The 20734-nt window shown below is 38.7% G+C and overlaps 1 protein-coding gene across 45 annotated transcripts in view; it reads left to right on the top strand.

The window, feature by feature from the left end:
* The window catches only part of ERC2 (ELKS/RAB6-interacting/CAST family member 2), a 983951-nt gene that overhangs the window by 523795 nt on the left and 439422 nt on the right, over window positions 1-20734 (top strand). For all 45 annotated transcript variants that reach the window (XR_014823359.1, XR_002337959.2, XR_014823361.1 and 42 more), the window contains one exon: window positions 13441-13576. Coding sequence is in view for 15 of the 45 variants with exons in the window: in XM_021070729.2 (XP_020926388.1) it covers window positions 13441-13576 (136 nt within the window). In the remaining 30 variants the exon portion in view is untranslated. The remainder of the gene's footprint in view (window positions 1-13440; window positions 13577-20734) is intronic.

The following is a 20734-nucleotide window of genomic DNA, read 5'->3' as shown; positions in this document are numbered from 1 at the left end:
TTGCTGATAATTCTGCCACTTGGTCATCCGTCATTAATTTTCATTTCATCCACCATCCAGAACTGTTTTTACACATTGATGTTAGACTAAGAATTACAAGAGGTTTGAATTATGAGAGGAAGAGCAAAAAGAACAGGCATTTATTTTTTCAGTGTGTTGTCATGGGGATAAATACTTGGGAATGTATAAAGATGCATAAGTTTCTATAAGTCCTCATTGGCCCTAAGTTAGACCTTCCAGGTGACTAAGGTTGCATTGGTAAAAATGGTTTGGAAGAAGTTTGGGAAATGGAAAAATGAAGTCTGTTAGCTAGATATGGAAGTAAATAGTCCCCACTAAGTGTTTGTAATTAGCAGTGAAAATAGTGGGAAGTCTTGAAAGATTAGCACAAACAAAATAAAAAAGGGTTTAAAAATAATCAATATATAATTTGGACCATATCCAATATGGTAGCCCTAGCCATGTTTATTTATATTTAAACTAATAAAGATTAAATATTCTTGACAATTCAGTTCAATAGTTGCTATATTTCAGATATTCAGTGGCCACATGTGGCAAGTGGCTGCTGTATTGGACAGCATAGAAGTAAAACTTTTCCATAATTGTGAAAAATTGTATTGAATAGTACATAGGGTGGACAGAATTCTAATATGGCCCCCATGAACTCTGCCCCCTGGTTTTCACACTCTGGAATAAACCTCTCCTCTTGAGTGTGGGCAGGATCTGAGACCTACATCTAACTGATAGAATATGCCAAAAGTGATGGATGTCACTCCCTAGAATAGGGTATGTTATGTGGCAAAGGTGATGGGAGATAGATAGCACTCCCATCAGAAGACTCTGCCTTACAGATTGGAGAGATTCTTCTGCTGGCTTCAGAGAATCAGCCATGCTGTGAATTACCCATGAAGAGGGCCACATTTCAAGGAACGATGAGCAGCCTTTAGGACCTGAGAGCAGCCTCCAGCTCTGGCCAATAGCCAGTAAAGAGCTGGGAACCTCATTCATAACAGCTGCAAGGAAAGGAATTTTTCCAACAACCTGAATGAACATGAAAGTACATTCTTCTCCATTTAGGCCTATAGATGAGGAATGTCTTGATTTTGGGAGCAGAGATACCAACCAGGCCGCGCCTGGACATCTGACTCACAGAAGCTGTGAGATGATAAATAAGTATTGTTCTAGGCTGCTCAATTTGTGGCAGTTTGTCATGTAGCAAGGGAAAACTGATTCGATATTAGTCTAAATTACCTTTGGGATGGTCTGATAAGCCACACCTCAGATGGTCTAGTTCCTAAGAGAGTAAAACTTACTTATTGAATGAAGGTAGTGCTTCACTTCCCTCTTAGAAAAAAAAAGTTATAGCTCTCAAAAAAAAAAAAAAAAAAGAAATATCTAAGCCTGGGAAGAATGTTGTATTCATTTTTGTGGGAAAAATCTCATAATAATATATAATAATATTTTATTATTTTCATATAGTATAATAGATAAGACCAGGAGTGTTGGTATCACAGAAATAATGGTTCAAATTATGGATCCCTTGTTCATTAACTGTGTTATGTTGGGCCAGTTACTTAACCTGGCTCAACCTCTAAGCCTCATTTTGTTCATCTGTAAATGAGGGATAAAAATAGTTTTCATATAAGAATGTTGTCTTGTTTAACAAATTGTATTCTTATAATGCTTAGTACAGTGCCTGACATATAATATGACATCCAAAAACAGAGGGTGTTTTTATTATTTGGCAATATTTTAACATTAATTTCTTATAGGAAGTAATAAACCCTGACACATTATTTTTGTACTCTAGTTTGGAAAATCAGTGTATAAGATTTTTATCTTTTTATGCTTTTGCTTTATTTTATGTCTGGACTGCTACAGCCCAATTCCAGGTTGAATGCAATAAAAATAGGTCTTGCATACATGAAGTGCCCCTGTGCTCGTAGATTGCTTTGGCTGTATATTGTCTGGGCAAATCGCCCCCAACCTCTGGCCAGACTGTGGAATGTTGGTTTCCTCCAACATTAGCCCCATGGGGGTCAATTTTCACAGTTTCCATATGTTTTTATATTACCCCAAACTGTAAATACAACTGACACCCTACCAAATTGGTCCTAATGTGCCTCTGTCTAACAGCGGAGTCGAAGGCTTTCATAAGAATACAATACTCCATGGAATTGGAGCAATTATACAAATGTTTTGTTTTTAAAGTGTTCAGATTCTATTTCTTTTTCAATTTGAAAAAGAAGTAATGATGTGCCAGGAGAAGATAGAAGAGGGAACAGGGAAGGAATTTTAATCTTATGCCTGGGTCCTGTCTTGGGTTTGTCCCCATGGTCTCAGAAGTTCTGTCTTTAGATCTGTTACCTGTTATCTGCAGTTGTCCTTGCCCCTTTGTTTTTCTCTTTCCATTTTTGTTGTGCTTCTGCTTTTATCTTTACTTTATCATTTCCAAACTCTTCAACTCTGTTTAAATCTGTTTGTACAGAAAGAAGAACCAAGCTCATGAGGCATTGAAGTCCCAAGATATAAAATACAACAAACCTTTCTATTTGTGGGCCACAGACTCATCCATATAACCTAATAATTTGTTCAAAAAGTGGTCACATTGAGGTTAACAGATTCAGAAACTGGGAATTAATAGGGAAATTGCGTCGCATCCTTTTTGGTTTTGTGTTGTGCTTCATAGCTAGGTCTTCATTTTAGTAACTATTGCTGCCACCATGAAGTTTGATGCTGTTAAGCTCCCACTTTCCACTCCAAAGCTCCCCTGGTGGGAAGCTAATATTATTGAGTAATTACCTCATATGTATCTAGTTCTTTTAGAGTCAACCAGGTTGCTGCTCAGGGCATCCTGTGAAGTTTAGAGTGGTATGCCTCAAAGTGAATGGACTACAGAACAGAGACTGTATCCTGAGAATGTCTTTTTCTACTCCTAGAGCCTTCTGGGACTGTTTGAGAGAAGAGAGAGTGGGAATGTTTGAGAGAAGAGAGTGTAAGACTGTGGTGTGAAGGAGCTCTGCAACATTCTCCAGGTTTGCTTGGCTCAGCACACAGACTAAGGGGCTCAGGAGCCAGAATGAATTCTGCCTCTGCTGCTCAGTTACTCTGTAACTTTCACCTCTTAAGAAGAATAATCAAAGGACTTCCCTAATAGGGTTGTTGTGAGAATTAAGTTAGCTAATGTATATATTAGGTGCTTAGAGCATATCATGTGATAGGAGCATTTGCTGTTCTGATTATCCTTACCTGGGTTTAGCAAACTCTGGCTCATGGGCCCAGTCCAGCTCTGCCGCTTGTTCTTATAATGGTTTTGTTTGTTTGGTTGGTTTTGTTTGTTTTTTTAGAATACAGCCATATCTACTTGTGTACATATTATCTATGACTGTGACTGCTTTCATGCTATAGTGACAGAGTTGAAGCAAAGTTAATTACTTTACAGAGGCTATATAGCCCTCAAAGCCGAAGATACTTACCATATAGCTTTTACAGAAAAAGTTTCCTGATCCCTGTTTTTAGACTTGAGAAAGCTTTTCTTAGCAGCATAACTGAGAACAAGCCATCAACCTGCTGTGAACCATATAGGTTTTTAAAAACTGTTAATTGAATATAAATTAACTCAGGAAAGAGATACCCAGGTCATTTCTTCTAGATTCAGCCTTTTAGATTTTCAGTTTAATTTCAATAGTAATATTATAGGAATGAAAACTCTAGATTGTTACTGTGTTTTTACTAGATAATAACATCCAGTCGTATTCACCGTAGGTCCAGTTTTATTTCTTTTTACTTGGACTGGATACCATTTCATTGACAGTAAACCGATATTCCTCATATCAGATTGAATTCTTCTATATAGAAAGTTCCTTCATGAAAAGAAATATAAGAGGACAGTCTTCATTCATGTAAATGTCTAGATAAACATTCCTAAATCATTTCAAGGATTTACCTAAAAACATGTGGCAAACACAAAAGGGCCATTTCATCCTTTGACCAACAGCAGCAGGTTTCAGAATTGAATCAATCCAGCTGAAATATGTTGGTAACAATGGACTAGGCATGGTGCTAGATTTTCAGTGGAGAGAACAGAATAAGACAGGTGTGGTCACCGTGCAGGCAGAACAAGGAAAACATTAAAGGATGGAAAGTATTATAGGTTCTTAGTGAGGCAAGCATCACATGATTTGGGAATTAATAACAGAAATATCTAGGAAGTTCCCTTGTGGCAGAGCAGGTTAAGGATCCATTCTTGCTGCAGCTGTGGCACAGGCCACAACAGGGTGCAGGTTTGATCCCTGGCCTGGGAACTCCCACATGCTGTGGGTGCCCCCCCAAAACAAGAACAAGCAAACAAAAAACACAAAAAAACAAAAAGCAAAACCAAACAGGAAGACCCAACTTTATGCATTGACCAAGAAGTTTTCCCAGAGGACATTGCATTTGTACTGAGGTGAGAGGAATAAATATGAGTTATCTGTAATGAAAGGGCTGGGATGGGAGTGAGTTAAAGAGCTTCCTAGAAGAGCAAATGGCTATGCCCTGAGGACAGTAGGGATTGGCATGTTCAGGTTGCAGATGGAACAGCAGCATAGCTGGGGAGAGAGGAGGAGTTATATCAGATGTGAATCATAGGAAGAAGCATGGAGTTGTCCATAGGTAATGGAAATCCAAAGAGTAGTTTTGAGGAGGTGAAAGATATTATTCTGTTATTGCATTAGAGAGACTCTTCAGTCTTTTGGAGAGTGAATTAGATGGATCAATTTGAACTGACATCCTCGCCCAAGTTGATGTAGCCTGAACCAGAAAGGACGAGGCTAGGAGTCATTCCTTCACTCTGGTGCATACCCCAAGGATGGGCTTTGTTCTGGCAGTAATCCCTGTTTGGTGGTAGAACAGTTTATAATTTAAAATATTAATAAATTAGTAATTTATTAATTTCAAAGTGTGTGTGTACAAGGAGGAAGTGCACAGAGCGCAGTCACAGAAATTTTTAGTGAATGGAAAGGGACATTCTTGAATTTGGTGTCCAGAAAAGTCCCCTCTGAAGTGGTGATATTTGAGTAGAGACTTGAATGATGAAAGTCAGCCATGGAGGAGTAGTGGCTATGAGAAAAAAGGGGAGGGGTCTCAGACAGGAAGGCATGTGCCTGTGTTCTTTGATAAGGAGGAGTTGGTGTGATCTAAGAACCAAAAAAAGACTGGCTTCTGGATTCTTGGGGTAAAGGTGAGAATACTGTGGGATTGGGCTGGTGAGATCCACAGGTGTGTAGGGAAAATGGTAACCACTGGAAAATTTTTCACCAACTAGTGCATAATTTGACTTGTTCCTAAACACTCGCTTTTGCTGCTTGGTGAAGAACAGATTAAAAGGAGACAAGAGTGGAAGCAGGGGGACCACTGAGGAGAGAAGAGCATTGTGGTCCAGGTGGAAAATACTGGTGGTCTGAGCTATCGTGGCTGCAGGGGTGATGGAGAGTGAGGATCTGTCCACTCACTGCTTCCCTGTCTGTATTCCTGTGCTGTAGATTCTCAGTAGGGCATCAAGGCACTGTGGGAAATGTGCAGCCATGATGTACTGAAGTAGGGGATACTTGCGGGTAGAGATGGCAGGGAAACTGTGCTTTGGGTTCTCCTGGTGGTGAATCTGCCTCCATCTTTAACCTTATGGGCCGAGAAGCCTGAGCATGTAGTCCAGCCTGCAGTGAGAGGGATGTAGAATATCATAGCACATTTGTTGCTTGATAATGAGAAAAAAAAAAATCACTCCAGGCTGTTATTCTCAGACCTACACGACCAGCCTGTGCTCTCTGGGTCACCAGGCCTATCTGGGAGGCCAAATGATTAGACATGTATTTGGTAAATAGTAAATCGGAGACAAGCTTGTTAGGTAACCATGTAACCTTTATAATTTTGTATTGTCTGCTTACTGGAAGAATGCCTTATTGTTAGATTCCCCATAGATTGAGCATTGAGTCCTGAGGCAAATGATAAATAGGCCTTGCTTGCTTTTTCACTTTAAGTTTCCTGTGGATGCATTCCAGTTCTATCAAGTGATTCTGGAGGACGACAAAGAGGCATTACAGAGGGCTGGCACTCTCTGTTTTCTGTCCCTGAGGTTTTCTCTAACAGGCCCCCATCATCTACTCTCTTTAGCTTAGGCTCTCAGTCATTGGTTTCTCTTCATACTTAGGGCAATGCTCCATTGATATTTGGGGGTAGGAGAGTCTTCTGGGCTAGAATAAGGGAGAACATTTGAAGGAAGTCAGCCCTTTAGACCTCTCCCAAAGTGAAATATCTATAAGAAAAATCCATGCTTCTCTTGCTGACTATGACCATTTTATGCTGTGTCACCTGTTCTCTAGGTTTTCTTGGCTTGTGGGGGGAAATGAGCAATGAGGGGAATAGATATATACTTTAAAAGAGGATTGTTTGGGTTAGGAGGATTAGGCTGACATTTATAAATTATTCACTGTGTGTGAGGAGCTGTTTAGAGTGCCCTAGGTTTATTAAATTATTTAATGCCCACATTCCCCAGTGACGTAACTTGCCTAGGTTAACACGCTTTGTAAGGGATGTCTCTGTGATGAGAGTGCAGCCAGTTGGTAGCAGAGTTCTTGGTCCTGGGCATTTTTACTGTCTTGTTTCTTGACCCCCTTTGTCTCAAATGATTCATTCAGCTGTCTTATCAGATTGAATGAGGAATAGCCTTATAGAATGATCTCCTTCAAGGAGAGTTTTGCTGGTGGCACCAGTACTGCAAGGTGAAGGCTAGAACTCTTTTTGCCTCTAAGAAGCTCCACTTGTCAAGTTTTCAAATCTGAACCCTCCCTGCCCTTTAACACCTTCTCTAACTATGTTATCAGGTTCTAGGTATGTCCTACTGTTCTGGTAAATAATGAATGGTGTCACTTTAAGGTGTGTTGGCATCATGTGATTTAACTGAAGGTGACCTTATCTCTGGGTCATTGTGTAACCCCAAACACCACAGAGAAGATAGGAACAGAGGAGAGGGATATGAGAGGGTAATCATTCCCAGGGAATGAAGGCAGAAAGGACTATAGGTATGGAGGAGAGGGAGAAACCACTGAGGAGGAAAGTCAAGATAGGAAGCACAGAGAGGGTTTTGAAAGGACTTAGCAATCATCAAAGCTAGTGTCCAAACTGGTAGGCTGCTAGTGAGGGGCTGCTACAAAATAAAAAGTCCAAGAGGCTCATTCTGGAGCTGAGGCTCCAGAAGTCTTAGGCTCATTTTGGAGCTGAGTCCTAAGACCTTGAACCTATTTGTTTTTTGGGGCCAGCGGGGCAGGGGAGGAGGAGAGCTAGATTCAAGTAGTCACAGCTGGCCAGATACTTTCTCTTTCAGGAAAGAATATCATGCTCATGACATTCAGCACATTTTACATGCTATAAAAATATTTTTAGAATATTTATGATAGCTTTCTAAAATTTATGGCTATGCTGAAGTACTGAATGGTATTTACAAGCTTTAAAAAATGGGCTCATCTCAGTGGTTAAAAGTAAAAGCTTTTATTATTGGAAATTCTGCATGCAATACTCATTGTCAGCTTCCACTGTGTGTGTGTGGCCCATCTCCTTGTGCAGTCGCTTTGGAATCCCAGCTCACTTACCCATGCTTGTCGTGACCTTCCTGCAACACTTCCATTAGGATAACCTTCCAGGAATGTAACATCTTATATTAAAGAAATCACAAGTGGAATTTAAATGTATGACAAAAAGAGTTTAATAATACATTCCAAAGTCCATTGTTTGAGGTACTTGGAATACTTGCCTTTCTGGTGTGAGGAACAAGAGAGAATGGGAACATATTGTAGTCTGTTCTAAACATTTTACCTGTACTAGTTCATCAACCCTTTACAATAACTCTATGAGTTACACAAAATTATTCACACTTTATATATGAAGAAGCTGAGGTACAGAGAGGTTAAAAACTTGCCCATGGTCATAGAGCTAGAAAGGAGTGGATTTCTGATGGAATATTAGGCAGCCTGGCTCCAGAATTTATGCTACTAGCCCTTGCACTGCAGCTGCTCCTAGAAGATTTATATAACTCTGAAATTGTCTTCCATGATGATTGTACCATTTTACACTCCCAGTTAAACCTATATCTAGTTATTTATCCAAAAGAAATATAAACATATGTCTACACACACACACACACAACTGACACAAGAATGTTCATTGCAACCTAATTTTAATAGTTAAAGAAAATTAGAAACAGTCCAAATGTCAAACTGTGGCATATTCATAGTAATGGAATGCTATTCAACAATAAGATGGAACTTACATATGACAATGTGAGTGATATTAAAAAAACTTACACTGAGTCAAATGACACAAAAGAGCCTATACTATTATGATTCTATGTATATGAATTTCAAGAATAGATATAACAAATCCATGTAGTTAACTTTAGAATAGAGATTATTTTGGGGCAGGAGGAAGAGATGCAAGGCTGGGTGATGGTAGTGTTCCATGTTTGGATTGGTGAGAAATCATTGACTTAGGCACTTTATATCTGTGCCTTTTCTTTTCTGTATTTATAACTCAAACACATATACACAAATACATGCAATGAGATGTGAAAGCACCCCTCCTCTAATCCATTACCTTCCTAGTTTACAGACTGGTGTGGCGTGTCCAGGCATTTCCAGGAGTATATATACATACCACTTCCATATGTATGCAAATGTACATTCCAATGGGCTTTTATATTTTAACATAAATAAGATCAGACTATATTTATTATTTGCTACCTGCTTTCTTTTTCAGTTAACAGTATGTCTTGAAGGTTCTTCCTTGTCCACACTTCACTTTTGCCTTAATATCCTTAGCTAGCTTAGACTTCTAGAGTATGAATGTACTTGATTTCTTCAGCCAGTCTCCTTCTGATGAATGATTAGATATTTTTCAAATTTTCACCTTTACAGTGCTACTCTGAAAATTTTTTTATGTATATATTTTTCCGTATGTGCAAGCATTTTTGTAGGTTACTTTCCTAGAAGTGGGTTTGCTTGGCAAAAGGTATGTATGGTTTGATGCATACTTGCAAGTTGATTTCCAAAAATGCTTTTGACACTCCCTACCACATATGAGAGGGCTGGACTCCTGCATGCTCTCCAACAGTGGATGTTACCAATCTTTAAAGATTTTGAAATCATATGGGTTAAAAAAATATCATTTTGTTTCTGTTGAGATTTTAAAAGAAGAGAATTTTTTATTTTCTTGTTCATATTCAAACATACACAAGCCCTTACAGAAACATATTCATATCTTGTTCTATACGCTGGGCTATGTAATTCTAGAGAATAGTTCTCTTTCCCTTGGTGTGTGTGTTGAGGGGGGATGAAACCCTGAAACATAGTATGATGATTGGGAGAAAGTACGGTATTAAATGCAGGAGAACAAAAAAAAATCATAAAGATTTAAATAAATGCAAGGGATCTCAGGAGTTCCCGCTGTGACACAGTAGGTTAGTGATCCAGCATTGTCTCTGGAGGCTCAGATTTAGTCCCTGGCCAGGGAACTTCCATATGCGATGGACGTAGTGAAAGTAGTATTCATTCTGAGTTTCAGAGTAGATGTAGGACTTTGGAAAGCATTTGACATGGTTTCTAAGTTCAAACAATATTATAGTATGTATTAGATATATATTAATACATCCAGAAGTGACAGTAACGGTAAGTGCAGGCATTCATGTATTCAAATAAGTACTTTTGAGTGCCTAATGCTCTCTCAACAGCAAGATAGAAAACATGTTCTAACTTTAATTTGATGGACTATCCTAGTGAAAATAGCAGAATTCTGTCATCGTATACATTCATTCTTTTTTTTTTGTTTTGTTTTTGTCTTTTTAGAGCTGCACCCGCAGCAGCTGAAAGTTCCCAGGCTAGGGGTCTAATCAGAGCTGTAGTTGCCAGCCTATACCACAGCCGCAACAATGCCAGATCCGAGCCATGTCTGAAACCTACACTACAGCTCATGGCAACTTCAGAGCCCTTAACCCACTGAGTGGGGCCAGGGATTGAACCCATGTCCTCATGAATACTAGTTGTGTTCGTTACCACTGAGCCACAACGGGAACTCCAGACATTCATTCATTTATATACATATACATATATATATTTTTTTAATTTCCCCAATACATTATTTTTTTTCTACTGTACAGCATGGTGACCCAGTTACACATACATGTATAGTGTGGTAGCCGTTATTGATCTTGAAACCTGTTGGATTTTTAAAATTGAATCCAAATTCATTAATGATAGCTGAATTTTGAAAAATGACATGATTTGCTTTATGAAACTGGTCAGTTTAAAGCAAATATTGAAACAACCCTACTCCAACTAACCTCTATCTACTCCCACCATCCCATAACTGCTTTTTTTTTTTTAATTCCATCTTTAATATATTTTGAATGATGTTTCCTTGCAGAAAAATTCACTTCAAAGAAACTTTTTCTCCAGCATTGAGTATGTCAGTCTTTGGCAGGCTTGTGTTGCCTAGTGGGTAGGAGTTTGCGAAGTGGGTGTCAATGACACCTTCTTCTGAGGCAGTGTTGCCGGAGGGCTTTTCAGTCTTCACCTCCAGGGGGCTCTGCCTTTTTAAATTTAGAGACAATTGAGATCTTTACTGAGGTTAGCATGATTTATGCAGTGTGGGTTTATTCTTGCAGGTGGTAAGAGGACTGATAGGTCACTTACAGATATTATTCTTGGAAATGCTGAATTTATTAGTAGCAAAAATCTCTATGGTCATTCTTCTAGTAAATTCCTGCAAGTACATTTTCTCTTCTGTAAGGGATCTCAAATTTTTAAATTCAATGATTTCTGGATCTGCCTCCTTCTCTCTCCTCCTACGCTGTAAATTGCTCTTTCAGACCTGTGCTCCAGGTAGGTTTATGGCTTCCTTCAGGGGCACCTACTAGATGAGGTACTGATCACCTGTTCCTATCCTACTCTATACTTTGCCTTTTTCCTACCTCTGGCAGAGCAGTATTTGCTTCCATTTTTAACTTTTAAGTAAACTTTTATTAGAAGACAGATTGCTAGAAGTATATTTGAAAACCGTAGCATTCCTGCAAAGGATTTTGCACACTGTGTATGTATCTCCTGATGTTCATGTGTACAAAGACAAGTTGATAATTTTTATCATCTTGCTCTGCATTGATCTATTTGGCCCAAATCCTAAGCAGTGCCATTCAAAACCCAGCTTTGCTTTTCTAATCACTGGCATCCTAATTAAGATAGTCTTTGAAAGAATGGAGATTGCTGATGATTGGTCCCTATCACAGATTCTGAACTTGAGTTTCTCATTTTTCTTAGCTATTCATTCTTATTCAGGAAAGCATTCAAGGATGCCTGGATTTTAATTTTGCTTGTTTTTCTTTTTTGCATTGCTTGTTTTTCTTTCTTGCAGTGTCCCAGAAAGTAAGACTGCTTTGAGAACTATATGGGAGTGTTTTTTAACAGTGAAAATAATGTTTGTAATAATAATCTATTTTATTTATCACTGGTACTTGGGGAAAATATTTACCAGTTGGTTCTGTATAAGTATGCATTTGAAAGCAATAAAAACGTATTTCTTTATACATGTCCTCCAGTTAAACAATCTCACATATTACCAATATTACAGAGACTTCATATTTGGTTACTGCGCACTGACCTTATTTCCTAGAAAATGTGCTTGCCTGGATTAGTATGAGCAGTGGAACTACTATATTCTTATTTGGTTAGGAAGCAGGAGGTCATTCTCAACATCTTTTTACTAACCAAAAAGACATTTTCCTAAAGGTAGATTAGTGTGTAGATTTAGTTTGAAGTTTCATGTGTGTGCATGATTGTATCTGGTAAAAATGGGAACTATCAGGCAGTGGTTACCCAATCCACATAATGACTAAGAAGATGGTCATTCTGTCTCACTGTTTATACTCTTAATAAGTGTCATCGTCGGAAATATTTAAATCATTGCTTCAGTTGGTTCTGTAAATATTGATGGGAGGCAAAGTGTTGAGAATATTTTTATTATGGGAGTGTATAATTTTATGAAGACTAGAATAAGTTTCTATTTGAGAGTGGCTTCCACCTGATTATTGCTTCACTTGGACATGTTTACTATTTATCACCTAGTTCTCATCGCATTCATAACTCTGCAAGAGCTGTGATTCTCAATAAGCTTCTTTTGGGAGTCAGTGATTGATTTCAGTGGATGACTCAGCAATACTTGGAAGAGAGGGAGAAGGATTAGAAAAGACCCCAAGTGATTCTGCTTCATGGCCCTCCTCTTTTGGAATCACTGCTACTGAACCCTCTGAACTCTCAGCACTGCCCTTCTGCTTCCTCATGTGTTGGATTAGATTTATAGCAGCTGCTGTGGACATGGTTGCCTAAATCTGCGGAATGTTCTGTTAAGAGCTGTTGCTGAAATAGTCCACGTTAAGCCTGTAACTCCCCCAAGTCCCCCCCCCCCCCCGCTTTTTAACCTGTCCTCTATTCTTAGTCGTTTACTCATTCCCTCACCTCATGATTTTGCACCTTGACATCCTACAGATTCATTAAGAACTTTTATTCCAAGCACCTGGGTTTTATTTAACATGGTGATTAACCAGTGTTATTGTGTTTGAGCTAGGTGATGACAATATATTTGATTGGAGCCTTGTAATTATTGCTTTAAAAATCAAAATAATAGATTATGGTCTCAAACCAGGAACATGATCCAGAAGAATAATAATAATTAGAACAGCAACCCCTTTGAAGAAAATAAATGCCCATCACAGAACACAGGACCCTGTGTGCCCTGAGTTTCACTTACTTTTGCGGTGCCATCTCCTCCCTCCCTCCCCCCACCATCCTGGGACTAGCCGCACTGCCTCACTGAAGCCTTCTGGTTCCTAGAAGTAACCATGTTCTTTCTTGTCTTGGGAATTACACTTCCTATTCTCTCTACCTAGGGCGTACCTCCCCTGGTGTTTCCTTGGCTGGCTCCTTCAAATGTCACCCACAGTCTCCTCTCCTTTGGGAGGTTTCCCTGGCCAGAGTGAATGCAGTCATCTTCTCCCTCAACCACCTGTCCGTACATGCAGTGCACACCATCATCATCTCTCACAGCATGCTATTTATTTTATTTAATATTAGGAAACCTACATTATGTCTCCTTGGCACTTGTCTCTCTCCCCCACTGGAATCCAAGTGCCATGAGGGGAGTAGAGACTATACCTGTCTCATTCACCGCTGCAGCCTCAGTGCCATCCTGGCACCTGGCATTAAGTAGAGACTCAAGACATATTTGCGATTGAATGAATAGAAAATTCTGGGGCCTTAATTTTTTCTGAACTCATATCAAATATTCTATATTTAGTTCTCCTTTTATGACAACATATGGTCTCCCCGTGGTTGAATTTGACCAAACTGTGCTGACTTTTCTCAGGCATATGAAGGATCAGAATAAGAAGGTGGCCAATCTCAAGCACAATCAGCAGTTGGAAAAAAAGAAGAATGCCCAGTTACTTGAAGAAGTCCGCAGGCGAGAGGATACCATGGCTGACAACTCTCAGCACTTGCAGGTCAGCCCAGCCCTTTTCCTCTTAATCCTTAAATGATTAGAGATTGACTCCTTCCTAAATGTCCCCATTGCTGTGGGAAAATATGCACATAAATGGTGGACTTGCTCCTAGGGAACCCAGTATGTCTTTGCAAGTACGAAGCATCATTTTCAAAGTAGTGCCCGAGAAAAGCTGGTTATGGTGGAGGCTACTCATGCTGCACAGAGTCTCTTGGTTCCTGAATATCACCTTAAAAGGTAAGGGCTGTGGTTATAGAGTTGGCAAGAAACTTAAAACAGAAATGTCTTCCTTTTAGAATTATATTAAAGTTGTTTTGCTGTCAGAAGGGAAATGTATGTGTATTATCATAGAAGGTATTTGGGAGAGGATGCATTAAACTGATATCATACAGTTCACAGAACTGGTTTTGTTTTGTTCAAAACAAATCATTTTCCTGTGTTTTCTGTGTAATATAGTTATCTCTGAATGGATGGCCCTATCTGAGAAACAAACCGAATGACTGAAAACACCAATTTTTCCTCATTAACCATCCCTATTTTTGGCAAAGGAGCTCTCCCCATGTGCTCAATAAAACATTCAAACTAAAACAGGGCATTTGCTTTGAAGTTCCTTTATTTATTCCAGTGTGCCTTTAAACAGAGCAGTTCAAGTTCAAGTTGGCCAGAGTTCATGTTAAATTCTGCTTATTAATTAGTGTCTTTCTCTAGATATATATTAGGTTTCCTCCTTGGAGATAGAAGAAGTTAGATAATTTCAATATGTACTCATAATTTATCTTTTTAACTGACCAAAAGAGAAATAAATAAATTATTACAGAGTAGGAAATAGAAGGAAATGTTTCGCACAGAACATGGCACATGGGGGTTACTTAGTCCATATTAGTTACTTTTTTCTCTTTGAGCCTTAATGGTGTCAGCCAAGTTCCTTTACATTGATCCCTGGTTTGGATAGAATGATAATAGCCTCAGGTCCTTTCTTTAGTCCTGAGTTCATCTTAGGATGGACTGGTAGTTTATTTGAATCCATAGCTTCCTCGATGTTTTTTGGCAAATCAGTCCCAGGGTTTCTGCTGTTAGTTTTTCCCATCAATATGAGATGTTAGATTGGAACCTACAGACTGAGATAATAATAGCTAAAATTTGCAGAACATTTTATTGCCTTGTCAGACATGAATTCTTATTTATTCCTCACAATAGTATTGGTGATTTTATATATGGTAATCTTAGAGTCTCAGAAAAGTTATAAAGTGACATCCCAGTAAGGGGTGAAGATAGATCTGACCTCAGGTCTTCCCGCCTTTGAGAAACTAATGTAGGGGAATAATAATAGTAGTGGATACCATTTATTGAATTTTCAGTATGTTTTGTGCTGTGCTGTGTACTTTATAGCAGCTGTTTAATTCTCACATCAACTGGGTTAGCTGAGACTCTTATTTCCGAGTGACAGAAACACAACGACCCGAAATAAGCAGTGAAAGGGTATCTGTTGGCTCAGTTAACTGAAAAGGCCAGGAATGGACCTTTTGACTATATGCAGATTTTTAAACAACGGCATCAGGAATCTGTCTTCATCTTGCTCACAGGTGTGCTTTGCTCTTTGTGGTGTTGATTCTTGGGACGCTGTCCACAGTGATGCCAACTGTAACCTCCAGCAGCCAACCTACATTCTATAAGTTTAGTCATGCTGGGGGAGGAGAAAGGTTCTTTCTGAGTAGTTCTAGCCAAAAGTCAAAGGCTGGTAGAATGAATAGATTGGCCAGGTCAAGATCAAGTTACATGATCACCCGAAACCTAGGGGAAAAGGGTTAACCATGGCCTGAGATTGAGGACAGGTGATCTCCCACAAGAATGAGGAGTTCTGTTCAGAAGGGGTGCTGGTCAGGTAAAATCATAGAGATCCACTCTCTCTTATGGAGTATATTAACTATTATCCCATTGGGTAGATGAGAAGAAGGAGGCTGTGAGAAGTTAAATAACTTGCCCAACATTATTTAGCTATTAAGCAGCAGAGTCAGGACTCAAATCCAGATCCAACTGTCTTTAAATGGTGAGAGTTCTAAAGAATTAAGAAGAGAAGGCAAGAAAACTGTGGAGTCGCAGAAACTTCATGGAGTAGGTGGGATGGGAGCTGAATGAGTTCTAAATGGGAGGGATAGAGCAGGAGGGAAGACCCACCAGGCAGAAGAACTATCAGCAAAAATATAGAGGCTGCATAGAGCAAATTACAGTCAGAGCACAAAATATAATAGACCAATTCATCATGGTGGCAGTGAAGTCAAGTGTTGTTATTGTCTTTCTTAGCTAACTCTGGAACTAGATTACCTAGGATTCAAGCTTCAAAATTTACTAGCTCAATGTCCTTTGAGCTTAACTTCTTTAGGCCTCAGTTTCCTCATCTGTAAAATGAGAATAATAATTGCATCTGCTTTAGAGTTGTTGTGAGGATTAAAGAATCAGTGCATATAAGAATTTAGAAATGTACTTGGCATAAGATATGCTCAAAATAAGTGTTAATGATGAACTATTACTATAGTAATAAGGAAAATATAAAAGAAACATTTTTAGAATGTCTATTATATACATGGGTATTTATTTATTTCTACTACTGAGCATCAAAGTTTCTGTTTTTTTTGTATATAGTAACTTTCTTTTCTAAAGACACATCTAGTTATGGAAATTAATGTCTTGTTGTGGCCTATGAACTTTTGTATAGCAATATTTTCATAAGGGGGCCTGATAACTACCTCATAGGCATATTCATCAAAGATAGCATGGTCTGGAATTGCTTAGTTGCATTCCTGACCACCCCAAATAAAGGATAGCATTTGAAATGCAATAAAAAGTAATCACAATTAATTTTGATGAAAACGTCTCTGGTTAAGGTTAATAAAGAGTGAAACTCCCACTTTCCTGGATTGTTAAGCAGATGAACTCAGATGCAATAATTACTGCCTTCTGAAGACAAAGCTTTTCTTTCTGGGGGCACATGGTTTTTTAATATTGCTGTTGTTTCAAGTACTTCCTGTTTATAAGTTAACCTATTAAACCCTTTAAGTGTCAGTCATCTGGGATATGGACTGGCTGGCTGGCTGGCTGGCTACTTGATTGGTTAGTTGGTAGTTGTGGGGTTGACACTTACAAATTTGACTTATTCTACACCATCATTTTATAGTGTTTGGACACCCTGCCTCATGATTTCAACCAACCAAATAGGTTATTACATCCAGGAAAATCTCAGGTAGAGTACTGTCTGCAACAATGATAACTGTTGGATCAGGCTTCAAAGAGAGATCAAAGAGATTCATCCTGTTGGTATGAAAATTGGCAACAAATTTGAATGTAGACCATGTTATTTATTATCCAAACCAGCATATAGTGGCACTAGGCAAAAACTGGGCCATTTCAGTCAGACCTAGAAATACAGTCATGCTAAGAAATGTTTCACAGATTCAACCTTCTTTAGTTCCTTAATTTATAGTTTTATGGCAGGAATTGCAAACTCAAATGCCTTCAGGGTCTAGGCTGTTCACATAAATAAGAAACAGGTTTGCATGTAAGAAAATTTATGATGTCTGGTTCTTTGAGGTTTTTTTTTTTTGGTAGAGATGTATCAGTTAGCAATTGCCATAATCATGCTGTGTAGCAAATCACCCCCAAAATCAGTGACTTTAAAGCATCAATAGTTATTCCCACCGATTTTTAGGGGAATTAAGTAGCTCGTCTGCTCCAGGGTAGCCACATCTGCTTCTCACTCAGGTCTGTGGGTGGCTGAGATAGCTCTGTTCCACATGTGTTTATGCTGAGATTAAGGCTGAAGGGGCATCAGCAACCCAAGGGAAACTGCTGATTGACAGTAGCAAAGGAGAGTAAGTCAAAACATGCTAGGCCTCATAAGGCCTAGTCTTAAACTGACACTGTGATTTTTACCCCACTTCGTTAGCCAAAGCAAAGCACCTGGATGAACTAATAGTTAAAGATTGGGGAAGCAGACTCTCTCCATGAAAAGAACTTTGAAAAGGAGCCGATACCAGGAATGGTGAAAAATTGAGACCAATCATTCAATCTGTTAAAGGAGAGAGAGTTTGGAGAAATATTTCTCTATTATAAGAAAAATAATAACATAAACATAATTAAAAATTCTAGTTGCAGCAGACTTAGTATATGGATATAACTGAGAATGGTGGGAACTGTAGGGAACTCAAGAGCCCATGTCTTCTTGAAAGGAGTTGAGATCACTAAGCTTTGACTATATGTTGCCACAAAGGTGGGCCTAGGGTTGAGGGACTTTCTGATTTCCATAAAATGTGAATTTTTATGTGAAATCCGTGGATATTAGAAAATTGGCCCAATTTTTTTTTTTGGAAAATTCTGAGTCCAGTGAGGCACAGTTACTAGTGAACTGACCATTGGTTTGTAGCCTGTATTGCACAGCCTCATGCTGTGATCCCACTGGTTTCACAAGGCGTAAAAAAAGACACTCAGAATGCACCCTAACTAGTTCAGCTTGACCCATGGAAGAGCAATGGATAGCAGTTTAGTGTATGTGTGTATATATATATATATATATATACACACACACACACATATTATACATGTTTTATTTTTTTGGTTAGAAATACCTTGAATTATGTTCCTCAGAGGAAATACCCACAATCTATTGGAATAGACAGTATTCTTAATTTAACTTTTAAAGAAATTTTTTTGTGATTTTTCTTTTTCTTTCTTTTTTTTTTTTTTTGGTCTTGTGTCTTGAGGGCTGCACCTGCAGCATATGGAGGTTCCCAGGCTAGGGGTCTAATTCGAACTGTTGCTGCTGGCCTACGCCACAGCCACAGCCATGCCAGATCCAAACTGGGTCTGCGACCTACACCACAGCTCAAGGCAACGCTGGATCCTTAACCCACTGAATGAGGCCAGGGATCGAACCTGCAACCTCATGGTTCCTAGTCGGATTTGTTTCTGCTGTGCCACAATGGGAACTCTCTCTCTCTCTCTCTCTTTTTTTTTTTTTAGAATTGGCAAGGAGAGCAGGAAGGGAAAAATAAAGAGCCATGGAATTGACCTATCCAGCATTCAAATAGTGACCCTTATTATTTTTAGCTCAGGACCTTGAATAAGGCAGAGAATCTCTCTGACCCTCACTTTTTTCATCTATAAGTGGGGATTACACTCTCTACCTCCCTGGGTGGGTTAAATAAAATGAGGTTTATGAAAGAATGTAGCATAGTACCTGATCTATGTGGGGTTCAGTTACTAGAGCTTTCTCCCAGAGAGACTGATAATGAGCTTTTAACCATAGAAGACAGTGACCATTGGGAGTATCGCCCAACAAATTCTTTGCAGCTATTTTATACTGATGAGTAATACAGATATAGAGCACACACCAGTAAATGAAAGTTTCCAATAAAGCATTTAAAAAAACATTTGGGGCAATAAGGAGGAAAAATTAAAACATTTTTCAAGTTTATATTGAATTGTGTGTGAAAGTAAGATGTGAAAGATCGTGATTTTCTTGTATAATTCTGTGGCACTGTTTCCCAGGACACAGATTATGGAGCATAATATTTATGTCTGGCCTTGGAGCTTTGGGCTTCTGTGTGTCCCAGCAGAGCCCACATGGAGATTTTTCAACAAGGTGTCTTGCTAGAGATTCACACTAAATCGTCATTACTAGAATGGGATGCATTTCCCGCCCCCCACCCCCAACCTCTAGCTATTTCTTGCTGAATAAATATGCCAATTTGAAATCCCAGTGGATGTCTTTGTAGATTTTGGCTGCATTTTTTTCCTGTGCAGCTTATCGAGTTAATGAACTAACATTCTAAGAAATACACACGCCAATATTTTATGCTCCTTTTCTGTTGTATGTCTGCAGAATTCTCTTCAATTTATTGCCTGAAAACTAAAGTCTGTTCTTGTATGCTTCCGTTTCCAAATTATAGGTTCCCAGGGAACTGTAAAGTTCCTTCTCTGCCAGTAGTTAAACCCAAGTGTGATCAGTTTAAAAAGCAAATGAATGTTCCCATTTATTCTTGTCCTTTTAATAGAGTTCTTAAAAAAAAAAAAAACACTAAAAAGACAATTTTATTTTTCAATTTGTGCCACTCTGTGCATCCATATCTTTTCCTCGAGGGGATTTCCTTTACTGTGCTCCTCCAATTAGAGTTGGAATTGGCTAACAAAGAAAGTGTAACGAACAACATAAACCTCAAAAATTCATAGCTTTCAGCAAAACATATCGTTCATTATGAAGTTCCCAAGCTTTTCTAAGTTTTTTCTTTGCAGAGGGACACATGTATTTTGAGCAGAAGTTTTTAAACCTCATAACTGTATGTTCATCTCTCTAAGTCACTGAGTTAAGTTCAGTTCTCTAAGCTTAAAATTGTTACTCTATGTCCTATATTCCTGTGTTATGGTATACTTCTAAGTACTGCCATTAGAAGAAACCTGACTAGCAGAGTTAAGAGATTCATTGTCAAAATACGATTATTTAGTTCCTAGTTTTTCATGGCTGTTTGTAGGCACGATGTGGAGTGATTTGGGAAGGCTCCATTTCAGCCATCTTGTTCAACATAAGGAGAGATGAGAAAAGTCATCCTAACATAGTTTTAACAGAAAAATCCTTATTTGTTCAAATTTTCATTTGAACTGAATATGATTTTTAAAAATACTATGTGCTATTTTATTTCATTTGTCTTGTGATTTTCTACCTTGATGGGTAGAGATTGGGAAGTTCCATTATGTTGTAGATAAATTCCATTGTGTTGTTGAAATGTGGACTAAGCCTCATCCAACATTTCCAGACTCTGTTCATGGTTTCAGACGATGAGAAATACTCAAGTATTTGCAAGTCTGCATAGGATACAGAACATTGGCCAGGGGGCTGAGGGTTAGTACAGAAGTGCTTTCTTTTCTTGGGGATTTATTTTGACATTTGTTTTTCTTTCACACTATAATCCCCCACGAGCCAAAAAATGACTTTTGTTGTAGCAGGTCCCTGTAGGCATTCTCAGAAAATCTTATTTGACAATCGGTTTCTAGTAGCCTTGAGTTGAAGTCGTTACTCTTTGTAGTAACTCATAGACTGTCAGGGGTGACAAGGCATCCTGTGCAATGTATTTGGGAGCTAACCATTCGTTAGAAGTGTTCCAAGAAGGCA

This window comes from Sus scrofa, chromosome 13, assembly GCF_054392235.1.
Source record: "Sus scrofa isolate SSC_HxYL_T2T_F1_AM1 chromosome 13, Sscrofa_HxYL_maternal_Yorkshire_Landrace_v2.0, whole genome shotgun sequence".
In the NCBI taxonomy this organism is placed as follows: domain Eukaryota; kingdom Metazoa; phylum Chordata; class Mammalia; order Artiodactyla; family Suidae; genus Sus; species Sus scrofa.
This window is presented reverse-complemented; position numbering and strand designations above follow the sequence as displayed.